The 13,534-nt window shown below is 48.5% G+C and overlaps 1 protein-coding gene across 1 annotated transcript; it reads right to left on the bottom strand.

Moving 5' to 3' along the window:
* Positions 1-21: 21 nt before the first annotated feature.
* Positions 22-13,186, bottom strand: SAMD13 (sterile alpha motif domain containing 13). The gene is made up of 4 exons (XM_083157861.1): positions 13,024-13,186; positions 6,347-6,431; positions 5,445-5,556; positions 22-3,002 (listed from the first exon to the last, which is right to left on the bottom strand). Exons 1-4 carry the CDS (start codon positions 13,031-13,033, stop codon positions 2,859-2,861), a joined length of 351 nt encoding a protein of 116 aa, XP_083013987.1. The 5' UTR covers positions 13,034-13,186; the 3' UTR covers positions 22-2,858.
* Positions 13,187-13,534: the final 348 nt, after the last annotated feature.

Genomic DNA, 13,534 nt, shown 5'->3' with positions numbered 1-13,534 from the left:
AGGGAATTGACATCACCAGTAACCACACAACACAGGGCGGTGGTGCCATAATATCCATTTATTTAGCGGCAGTAACAGGATCCTGCACACATCACTATACATCTATATCCTCAGCACCGGTATCCAGGAAGTGATGGGAATGACGCGAGGCAGCTGATTGTCACGGGAACGGTTCCGGTTACATGTGTTACAAAGCAATCTGTATTATCGCCCTCTCAGGGCCACGTGGCTGGTACACCCTTCTCCCTCGTAATGTGGCATCACTGGCACCTACTCACAATGGAAGACAATCCGCTAACTCTGCCGCATATGCCAAGTGCACGGAACAGACGCCAGATGCCGCACATACCAGTGGCTGTGGGTGTAGATGCAGCGGGTAATGCCCTCACAGGGATGGATCTCCGCGTGTATATGCAATAACTAATAGTAATCATTGTACGGGCAGCACACGGGAATGGCGTAATGGCAGGAAACCAGGTAATAGGCCTATAGAGGGTCGTTTTAGGCTTATTGGTTGTAACATTTTACTATTTAAGGTGGTCCAATAAAGGTATCGGGTCTGGGAGTCTCATCTCGCCCCAGACCCCTCAGTGCTCGTTGTATAATAATCCTCTGTACAAGACCATGTACAATGGTAGAATATCGTCAGAGGCGCATTATCTGGTGCAGAGCAATTAGCAGGAGCATGCAGAGCGCCATACAAAGCTGCTCTGCAATGGGATCTGCAGGTGCTGTGTTCTACCCCTGGGGCAGGCGTTGGCAACCTGCGGCTTTCCAGATGTTGTGAAACTACAAGTCCCAGCCAAAGTTTTAGCATTGCCTAATAGCAACATTGTGGCAAGGCATGCTGGGACTTGTAGTTTAACAACTGGAGAGCCGCAGGTTGCCGTCGCCTGCCCTGGGTCATGAGACCCAAACGAATAGATTGCCGTATAGCTCAGGTGCTGCTCACTATGCACAAATCAGATAATCATCAGTGAACAATGCCTATTCTGTTGTCGATGCCCCTCCCCCTGCGCTTCCTATCCACTGCAGCTGCCATTTTTGCCCTCTACTAGCAAATGAATGAATGCTGCCTCCTAATTAGAGGTCAGAAACGTACTGTACTGCACTCGTGTATGACTCCATCAATCACAGCTAGTATATACACTTATATCGTCTGAGAGCACCCGCTGCCCATGCCCTGTGCCAAGATGGCCGTCACATCCAAGCCCAGCCTACATAGGGACTAATGATATCGCTGCACATGGTGCCCCAGCCGGGAATACTGAATGACTGACACCAGTCCCTGTCCAGAGGGGCTAACAATCTAATCTCGGCAGACAGAGATGGCAATGCTAACCCTGGTGACGCTTACAGGACGTATCTGCATGAACACAAAATGGCCCCCGGTGCGCTCGCCGTAATATCTGGAGTGATTGTCACACTTCTCCAGCGCATTAGCCAGATACCCTGGAAGTAAAACGTGCCGCACTCACGCCACCAGCAATAGCCGGGAGCTGAGCGCCAACCACTCCCACTATAAAGTCATTCTTAGATATTTGAGGGAAAAATATATCTATATTTAGCATTACATAGAAACCAATAAACAAGTCTCTGCCCTGCAAAAATAAATGTCTCTCATTGAGAAGTTCAGAATGCTCATACAGCCTAGAAACACATGTTAGGGTGCAGCCACAACATTGCAACCAATCAGTCCACTGGAGGCAAAGGACACCATGATGTCACATGCTCCCTCTCCACAAAATGGCCGCCTCAGCTATGCCTGACAAGCAGAAAATAATGTTTACGTTTAGACTGTGTATTTTACTCAGTCAAAAATTAACTGTACAAATGTTTTGTAGGTCACACGATTGTCTTCTTGAAAGTCCTTAGAGAGCAAAATAGATTTATAGCTAAAAGAAATATGTACAAAGGGCCCAATTCAGCCCTGACCAAAGGTCCGCTGCTGCATGCACATTCCCGGTGATCAGGAGTCTGTGGCTGTGCAAGAGGTCGCCCACACTTCCCCCCTGCCCATCAGTGGCATTGAGAGGGTAAGGGGAGGTCTGCATACCCAGAAATGGGGAAGCAAAGACACATTGCAGGCATATACGTGGGACGGGCCCTGGGGTTCCTCAGTGCGCAGTCTGTGGAGATCATTCCCCACAATTCCTTGCGTGGTAACGTCTTGTCCCTTCATTATAAACAGGACACAACTTTTGAGAAGTGGAACCAATACCAAAATACTCAGATTGATGGAATGGTCACCGTCACACACTAAAGGCGGCCATTTTGTGTAGTGATTCCGTACTCCAGTCAGTCAATATGCGAGGAGCTAGCGACATCACCAGGCCAAAATGAAGCCCAATAATTTGCTAGACACAGAGGCACAAGGCCCTGAACATGGCGCAGCCCACAAAATGGTTTCCTCCGCTGTCTATTGCTGGGCCCTATTAAAGCTGTACAGTGCAGTGGTGGCGGCATTTAATTGGCGCATGTTCCTTAATCTGAGTAGACTGGGGCCATTGCTGTCTACTATGCCTATGCCCCTATCGTACAGTGCACATTTGCCAATACCTGACGTTCCCAGTTTATTTGCCCATAGGAGAAGTTCTTTCGATTGCGGCTGATTCATTATCAGGAATATTTAGGATATTTTGTACATAATGACTGAGTTCTCACTTTCCTGCAAATCATACAGAAGAGTCCTGCCCTCCGCCTATTGTGTAACCCGTCACAAGGACCCTCGCAGGCCGCCATGATCTGTCCCTCGGTCAGCGTATCGTTCATATTTGGCTTGGACTGTTTAACGAATCGGCATAGTGGCGGTCAAACAAAACGCGCCGCGGCCACATAAGAGGCGGCTGCTGGCTGCGTTATGGGGGGCTGCTCTTCAGGTGTTGCGTCTGCAGAACCTTCACGTGATATTCGTAGATCTTCAGCGCCGGGCCCAGCTTTAGTGACAGTCCGGTCAGTACATCATTTCTGGTCATAAGCAGAAGAGATTTCCCATCAATTTCCTGATAATAATAACAAGAGACGGAGAGAGGCGTCAGCGTTACCTGTATGCCGACACAGAGTGATGATCGCAGTATTACACACCAGCTGGGAATTAATTAATCATTAATGAACCAGCAGTGACACAGCGTTACCCTTAGTAACAAGGATAAAAGCCTGCAGCCCGTGGTCCACATATGGTCTCCTAGTCTGTAATCCAACCCCCCCTGTCCCAGCAACACAGTGCCCAGGACATTGGGGATTACTCTAGGAAATGATAGCGTACAAAGCTAAAAAGCACGCGAATGGGCAAAACCATACTGCACTGCAGGTGGGGCAGATGTAACATGTGCAGAGAGTTAAGCTGCCATACCCAGGTCCGACTTGTCTGAGGCACGTTACACCAGCTCCCTGGGAGGGCTCTATCTGATTTGGAACTTGATGTGTGTATAATAGATACATGCGATTTATCCCGGGGCGCTGCCGGGGGGAGTACAAGGGAAATCCGAAGTGCCAAATAGCCCCCGCAATGTGCTGCTCATGGTCCGATTCCAATTGATCTTATAGGATCCGATCCGCTGGGCACAGGAACGCACATCGGATCCGATCACATGGCAAGAACCTCTGATTTTGGCCGAATTCACCCGATATATTGGTCGGATCCGTCGGAATTGGCCCAAATCAGACCTGTGTATGGGCACCTTTAGATTTAGGAGGGGTGTTCAAACTGAAATGTAAATGATAGTCTAATAATAAAGTGGTACAACATCTGTGGGCTACATGCAGAAGCAGACAGTATTTACGCTGCACAGAAGTAATATCAATGTATTTGCTCCCCTGGCATTGCAGCAAGGCAGAGACTGAATAGGGCCCAATAACGTTCAGGATTCCCTCAGTGTAAAACTCAATGTCAGCACTTAATAATAATAGTTACTCAGGATGAGAGCGCCCTCTAGGGGGGAAATAACCTAGCACTGAGTTGTATGCTGGCTGCTTATATGACATTCAGCTCCAAGAAATGAGGTTATATTTTATTTATTACTCCTAAACAATGTGGATGATTCAGGTTGGTTTGAAAAAAGCAAACTCCTTTAACCCCTTCAGTGGTGTTTTTTTTTTTTGGGAACGCTCCCCACTGAGCGAGTTTTTTATGGGGAGCGCTCCCTTAAAAAAAATCTAACACTACCTCCCTGGGTCCGTGCAGCGCCGCTGCGCTGTCAATCAGCGGCTGCCCGGACCTGCTCCGCCGCACTGCGTACCTGTCCCCGGCAGCCGGCTTGTCATAAGCCGGTGTTGGGGACTTCAATAGAAAACCCGGAGGGGAAGGGGGAGCAGGCGGCGCCACAGAGGGGAGGGAGCCGGGCTGCAAACAGTGGCAATCCTGAGAATTTTCCGGCCTTGGCAGACTGGGCACTGAGACACAGCCTGGAAAATTCTCGGGATTGCCACTGAAGGGGTTAAAGGACAAAACCATGCTGCACTGCAGTGGGGCAGATGTAATATGTGCAGAGATAGTTACATTTGGGTGGGGTGTTTTCAAGCTGATATCTATATGGATAAAGGTGTCAGTATTTACTCTGCACATAAACACAATGAATCCCCCAAATCTAATGGGCAGAGATTTGTGCCAGAGATTCATAACGGGAGATTCAGAACGGGAGATTTCAAATCTGTCACAACTGTCACAGAAAGTGACGTCAAAAACTGCACATCATCACAAATATAATGTTATATGGTATAGACAGTAATTACCTAAATAAACTTATAAGTAAATAAAATAAATTTCCTTAATAAATAAACATTAGTGGCATAGTGCCCCCCCTCACCCCAAACAACTAAACATTGGTGCCTCCCCCCCTGAAGAGGGCAGGTGCGGTGGACAGGAGGCAGTGTCAGCCGGTACTCACTTCAGATAGCCATCGGCGGCGGGCTTGATGGCGGCGTTCTGCGGCATCTTCAGTTAAGGACAGCTCATCTGCCCGGGGCCACACATGCGGGACAACTGCTCTGCAATCTCCGGCGGGTCCGATCTGAATCTTGGGCAGATTCAGAACGGCGGGGGCGCGCATGTAAATCGCTGTGTGGGCTACACACATACACACACGCGCAGCGATTTACATGCATTCTCAGGTATTTTCTGAGTGATTTGTTAAAGAAAATGGCTGAATATCGCGCTGTGTGTGGGGCCCATAACTCTCTCTGCACATGTTACTTAGACAACAAACCCCACACACATGGATGATAGAACGCAGTTCACACTGGTACCACAACACAGCGCAGTCTGGGCCCGATTCAGACATGATCGCTGCTGTGCGAATCAACAGCGACCAACGGTCAGATCAGAATCAGGCCCATATACGTGTTTGCAGAAGGACGCAGGAAATCAGTTGCTATAATAAGTGTGGTGTAGAGAAAAGGGCAATGGGGCATCTCCCACCCTGCGAACAGCCCCGGCCTACACCTACCTGATCCCTAAATGCGCTGGCTTGTTCTTCAAATCCGGCAGCTTGGAAGTAATTGACGACGTCATCCACAGCCCAGTGCGCGGGGTCCGGCGGCCGACCGTTCGCCACCGATCTGCAGATAGAAGCAGGGAACAGTCACACACCATTCTATACTGTATTATGTGCAGGTCCCATAAATACACAGGCCGGACATATAACCAGTAACATCATATAGAACGTATACCCACAATGCACCTTGCCCTCCTGGGTTCTGTCAGCGTTGGTCTTGTTATCACATTTATCTGGTTTCTGCTGGGAACCGCCACAGGCCGCGTCTCCTCCACACACGCTACTGCCGCGGCCAGGTATGTGCAGCAGAATAACACACTGGTTTGGGCCTCTAGCTCCCTTCTGTCAGGAAATATCACATAAACGCAGACATGGGGAACCTGGGCTCCTCAGGGCATTACTTTGTCCTAGATTCTTACCCCGCGCAGTCCACAACCTGCGACAGCTTTACTCTACACTGCGCAGAGTCGTTTCCAAATACAGGTGCTGATTGGACAATTGTGGCTGGTGACATCACAGCACTGGCTGGTGACATCACAGCACTGGTGGCGGGGGGCAGTTCTCTGCATATGACCAATTTCACAGCTCTGCAAGTCAGTGTAGGAGGATGTTAGAGGATAAAACTATTTTGTGTGTTGCCGATAACCGTAATAATAATGCAGGAATTGTTCTCTGTTACTGGGTCACATCCAGCCCTTGGTGCGACGAAGGTCCCTGACATGTTGCTGGCTAAATGAATAGAACGTTCCCTACCACAGGTGTATCCACAGGGGTAGCACCCAGTCTGCACTGGTGTAAATCACAAGGGATTACTGTACAGGTGTGTGAACGAGAACAAAACAATCAGAACTCACTTCATGGCGTCCACAGACCCATTCTCCTTGCTCTCCATAGTTCCTGGATCCCGGAGTTGGCTGGGGAGGTCTTTGGTTTCTATACCTGTTGTACAGGAGAATACAGTAGGTGACTTGGATGTTGCCGGCTGAATGGATGACGTACCGGGGTATACTAGCATGAGACCCCACTACACACTGTGCCCCACCGCACACTGTGCCCCGCCACACACTGAGCCCCGCCACACACTGTGCCCCCACCACACACTGTGCCCCCACCACACACTGAGCCCCCACCACACACTGTGCCCCACCACACACTGAGCCCCACCACACACTGAGCCCCACCACACACTGAGCCCCAGCACACACTGTGCCCCGCCACACACTGAGCCCCGCCACACACTGAGCCCCAGCACACACTGAGCCCCGCCACACACTGAGCCCCAGCACACACTGAGCCCCGCCACACACTGAGCCCCAGCACACACTGAGCCCTGCCACACACTGAGCCCCGCCACACACTGAGCCCCGCCACACACTGAGCCCCGCCACACACTGAGCCCCGCAGTAACGATGATACAGTCAGTGCCTTGTGTCTTATTACAAATGACAGCTAAACAAATCCTGAGTGTAACTGAGGGGGAGGGAGTCACGCTTACATACAACGTCACATAAATGGATTATTAATGTTCCACTATATTGTTGGCAGAGAACATGAATGGAGAGCAGAATGGTACCCTGCTGCCAGTAATGTGGGCACCCCGGGCATAAATCATCTCTGCAGTCACGCCAAGCCGCCTGTATCAGCACAGAAAGTCCCGTGCGACTCTGCTGGCGCTGGTCATCTTTTTTGCCTTTCTACCTAAAACGCGTGATGTGATTAGGATGCACCAGGAGGCTGTACGGAGTCATATCATGTGCAACTGAGTCTGCATCTGTTCACGGATATAAGACCGGCACAGTCTCCTGGCGCCCACCGGCATTATGACTGAGAGGAGTTTTAGGCGCAAAGATGCATGGCGCCAGCAGAGTTGCCCGGGAGACGGCGGCTCATTTGCACCAGGTGTCTCGCGTCACATGGCGTATTGAGGACACATCATTGAGTTGTTAGAGGACACATCTACAATGTGATCCCATTCTTATATTCCGCAGCGCTCTACAGAGAATTTATAGTTGAACCCTCACATCAGTCCCTGCCCCAGTGGTGCTTACACTGTATATTCCCTATCACATGTACACACATTACAGAGAGCGTATCAGTCCCATCAGTCCCTGCCCCAGTGCTGCTTACACTCTATATTCCCTATCACATGTACACACACATTACAGAGAGCGTATCAGTCACATCAGCCCCTGCCCCAGTGCTGCTTACACTCTATATTCCCTATCACATGTACACACACATTACAGAGAGCGTATCAGTCACATCAGCCCCTGCCCCAGTGCTGCTTACACTCTATATTCCCTATCACATGTACACACACATTACAGAGAGCGTATCAGTCACATCAGCCCCTGCCCCAGTGGTGCATACACTCTATATTCCCTATCACATGTACACACACATTACAGAGAGCGTATCAGTCACATCAGCCCCTGCCCCAGTGCTGCTTACACTCTATATTCCCTATCACATGCACACACATTACAGAGAGCGTATCAGTCACATCAGCCCCTGCCCCAGTGCTGCTTACACTCTATATTCCCTATCACATGTACACACACATTACAGAGAGCGTATCAGTCACATCAGCCCCTGCCCCAGTGGTGCTTACACTCTATATTCCCTATCACATGTACACACACATTACAGAGAGCGTATCAGTCACATCAGCCCCTGCCCCAGTGCTGCTTACACTCTATATTCCCTATCACATGTACACACACATTACAGAGAGCGTATCAGTCACATCAGCCCCTGCCCCAGTGCTGCTTACACTCTATATTCCCTATCACATGTACACACACATTACAGAGAGCGTATCGGTCACATCAGCCCCTGCCCCAGTGCTGCTTACACTCTATATTCCCTATCACATGTACACACACATTACAGAGAGCGTATCGGTCACATCAGCCCCTGCCCCAGTGCTGCTTACACTCTATATTCCCTATCACATGTACACACACATTACAGAGAGCGTATCAGTCACATCAGTCCCTGCCCCAGTGCTGCTTACACTCTATATTCCCTATCACATGTACACACACATTACAGAGAGCGTATCAGTCACATCAGTCCCTGCCCCAGTGCTGCTTACACTCTATATTCCCTATCACATGTACACACATTACAGAGAGCGTATCAGTCACATCAGCCCCTGCTCCAGTGCTGCTTACACTCTATATTCCCTATCACATGTACACACACATTACAGAGAGCGTATCAGTCACATCAGTCCCTGCCCCAGTGCTGCTTACACTCTATATTCCCTATCACATGTACACACATTACAGAGAGCGTATCAGTCACATCAGTCCCTGCCCCAGTGCTGCTTACACTCTGTATTCCCTATCACATGTACACACATTACAGAGAGCGTATCAGTCACATCAGCCCCTGCCCCAGTGCTGCTTACACTCTATATTCCCTATCACATGTATACACATTACAGAGAGCGTATCAGTCACATCAGCCCCTGCCCCAGTGCTGCTTACACTCTGTATTCCCTATCACATGTACACACATTACAGAGAGCGTATCAGTCACATCAGCCCCTGCCCCAGTGCTGCTTACACTCTATATTCCCTATCACATGTATACACATTACAGAGAGTGTATCAGTCACATCAGCCCCTGCCCCAGTGGTGCTTACACTCTATATTCTCTATCACATGTATACACATTACAGTCACATCAGTCCCTGCCCCAGTGCTGCTTACACTCTATATTCCCTATCACATGTACACACATTACAGAGAGCGTATCAGTCACATCAGCCCCTGCCCCAGTGCTGCTTACACTGTATATTCCCTATCACATGTACACACATTACAGAGAGCGTATCAGTCACATCACTCCCTGCCCCAGTGGTGCTTACACTGTATATTCCCTATCACATGTACACACATTACAGAGAGCGTATCAGTCACATCAGTCCCTGCCCCAGTGCTGCTTACACTCTATATTCCCTACCACATGCACACACATTACAGAGAACGTATCAGTCACATCAGTCCCTGCCCCAGTGCTGCTTACACTCTATATTCCCTATCACATGTACACACACATTACAGAGAGCGTATCAGTCACATCAGTCCCTGCCCCAGTGCTGCTTACACTCTATATTCCCTATCACATGTACACACATTACAGAGAGCGTATCAGTCACATCAGCCCCTGCCCCAGTGGTGCTTACACTGTATATTCCCTATCACATGTACACACATTACAGAGAGCGTATCAGTCACATCAGTCCCTGCCCCAGTGCTGCTTACACTCTATATTCCCTACCACATGCACACACATTACAGAGAACGTATCAGTCACATCAGTCCCTGCCCCAGTGCTGCTTACACTCTATATTCCCTATCACATGTACACACATTACAGAGAGCGTATCAGTCACATCAGCCCCTGCCCCAGTGCTGCTTACACTCTATATTCCCTATCACATGTACACACATTACAGAGAGCGTATCAGTCACATCACTCCCTGCCCCAGTGGTGCTTATACTGTATATTCCCTATCACATGTACACACATTACAGAGAGCGTATCAGTCACATCAGCCCCTGCCCCAGTGGTGCTTACACTCTATATTCCCTATCACATGTACACACATTACAGAGAGCGTATCAGTCACATCAGCCCCTGCCCCAGTGCTGCTTACACTCTATATTCCCTATCACATGTACACACATTACAGAGAGCGTATCAGTCACATCAGCCCCTGCCCCAGTGCTGCTTACACTCTATATACCCTATCACATATACACACATTACAGAGAGCGTATCAGTCACATCAGCCCCTGCCCCAGTGCTGCTTACACTCTATATACCCTATCACATATACACACATTACAGAGAGCGTATCAGTCACATCAGCCCCTGCCCCAGTGCTGCTTACACTCTATATTCCCTATCACATGTACACACACATTACAGAGAGCGTATCGGTCACATCAGCCCCTGCCCCAGTGCTGCTTACACTCTATATACCCTATCACATATACACACATTACAGAGAGCGTATCAGTCACATCAGCCCCTGCCCCAGTGCTGCTTACACTCTATATTCCCTATCACATGTACACACACATTACAGAGAGCGTATCAGTCACATCAGTCCCTGCCCCAGTGCTGCTTACACTCTATATTCCCGATCACATGTACACACATTACAGAGAGCGTATCGGTCACATCAGCCCCTGCCCCAGTGGAGCTTACACTTTATATTCCCTATCACATGTACACACATAACAGAGAACATATCAGTCACATCAGCCCCTGCCCCAGTGCTGCTTACACACACATTACGGAGAGCGTATGGGTCACATCAGCCCCTGCCCCAGTGGTGCTTACACTCTATATTCTTTACCACATGTACACACATTACAGAGAGCGTATCAGTCACATCAGCCCCTGCCCCAGTGGTGCTTACACTCTATATTCCCTATCACATGTACACACATAACAGAGAGCGTATCAGTCACATCAGCCCCTGCCCCAGTGCTGCTTACACTCTATATTCCCTATCACATGTACACACACATTACAGAGAGCGTATCAGTCACATCAGTCCCTGCCCCAGTGCTGCTTACACTGTATATTCCCTATCACATGTACACACATTACAGAGAGCGTATCGGTCACATCAGCCCCTGCCCCAGTGCTGCTTACACTCTATATTCCCTATCACATGTACACACATTACAGAGAGCGTATCGGTCACATCAGCCCCTGCCCCAGTGCTGCTTACACTCTATATTTCCTATCACATGTACACACATTACAGAGAGCGTATCGGTCACATCAGCCCCTGCCCCAGTGGTGCTTACACTCTATATTCCCTATCACATGTACACACACATTACAGAGAGTGTATCAGTCACATCAGTCCCTGCCCCAGTGGTGCTTACACTCTATATTCTTTACCACATGTACACACATTACAGAGAGCGTATCAGTCACATCAGCCCCTGCCCCAGTGCTGCTTACACTCTATATTCCCTATCACATGTACACACATTACAGAGAGCGCATCAGTCACATCAGCCCCTGCCCCAGTGCTGCTTACACTCTATATTCCCTATCACATGTACACACATTACAGAGAGCGTACCAGTCACATCAGTCCCTGCCCCAGTGAGCTTACACTCTATATTCCCTATCACATGTACACACACATTACAGAGAGCGTATCGGTCACATCAGTCCCTGCCCCAGTGAAGCTTACACTCTATATTCCCTACCACATGTACACACACACAGAGACATTCTAGGGTTAATTTTTGTTGGGAGCCAAGTAGCCTATCAGTATATTTTTGGAATGTTGGAGGAAACCAGAGTACCCGGAGGAAACCCACGCAAGTACGGGGAGAATATACAAACTCCACACAGTTAGGACATTACTTGATTATAGCAGCCTGGGAAAATGTAGGGATCATCTCCCTTTAGCTTCAATTTAAAAACTAAGAAAACTGAATTTTAGGGTATTATCTCAAACGCTGTTTTTTTTTTTTTTTTTAACCCTTTTCAGTTTTTGTACATTATATATAATGTCAGTAGTGCTAGGGTATACATACATTACAGGCAGGCAGTAAAGTGGATATATATACACACACATACATTACAGTGGGGGCAATACTGGGGATATATATATATATATATATATATATATATATATATATATATATATATATATATATATATATATATCAGGGTTGCCGACTTTTTAATGCTCCTCTCCGGGAGAAGCCCGGAGAGGAGACTTTCCTTACCCGATCGGGGGCGGGGCTTGATGGTGACGTCATTAAGCCCCGCCCCACACTACGGGAAAATAGTAGAAATGACTGATATCCATGGAGGGGGCGGGGCTAAAATGACGCGATTGTGCCATTTTAGCTCCGCCCCCTCCCCTGAGACCCGCGGATTGTGGCATTCACATGCCGCGATTCGGGGGGTTCAGGGGGGTCCCCCAGGTTCCGGGAGGGTTGCCCACCTTTCCGGGGGGCCGGGAGGGGGACACGATTTTCGGGAGACTCACGGGAATTCCGGGAGGGTCGGCAACCCTGATATATATATATATATATATGAGTCAGTAATACCAGGGTATACATACATTACAGGCAGGCAGTACTGTGGATATATATATATATATATACACACACATACATTACAGTGGGGCAGTACTGGGGATATATATATATATATATATATATATATATATATATATATATCTCAATCAGAGTCAGTAATACCAGGGTATATCACAGACAGGCAGTACTGTGGATATATATACACACACATACATTACAGTGGTGCAGTACTGGGGATATATATATATATATATATATATATATATATATATATATATATATATATATATATATATATATATATATATATATGTATATCGGAGTCAGTAATACCAGGGTATATTACAAGCAGGCAGAGGAGGAGGCACAGAGCAGGGGGAGGCTGCAGTGCTCAGTATTGGGGCATCACTTGGGATAATGCAGGTGAAGCTCACCCCTCTTCATAGCTGCTGCTGCATATCAGGGGCCAGTGCTGCATACCAGGGGCCAGTGCTGCATACCAGGGGCCAGTGCTGCTGCTGCTGCTGAGCTTCCTCTCTCACATGCACAGTCCATAGGCAAGCTGCGATCCGGCCAATCAGAGGCCGCCCTTTGCCGCACAGCATGCCGGGAGTTGTAGTTTATAGCAGCATAGTGGTGGGGAATGGAATGATCCGTAGTAATAAGAACTACACACTGATCCCAGCAGCCGGCTGTCCCTCACCTGTGTCAGCTCCTCTCCTCCAGCATGTTCCCCCTGTCATCTATGCTCTGTGTGATCACATGTGACATGTATGTAGCTACAGATACAGCAGTCTGTGTGTGTGTGATCATTACATGGGCAGTGACATGTAACATGTATGTAGCTACAGATACAGCAGTGTGTGTGTGAGATATCATTACATGGGCAGTGATATGTAACATGTATGTAGCTACAGATACAGCAGTGTGTGTGTGTGTGATCAT

The sequence above is a fragment of the Crinia signifera genome, chromosome 8 (assembly GCF_055691185.1).
Source record: "Crinia signifera chromosome 8, ASM5569118v1, whole genome shotgun sequence".
In the NCBI taxonomy this organism is placed as follows: Eukaryota; Metazoa; Chordata; class Amphibia; order Anura; family Myobatrachidae; genus Crinia; species Crinia signifera.
The sequence above is the reverse complement of the archived record's forward strand: the minus strand, read 5'-3'. Positions and strand labels throughout refer to the sequence as shown.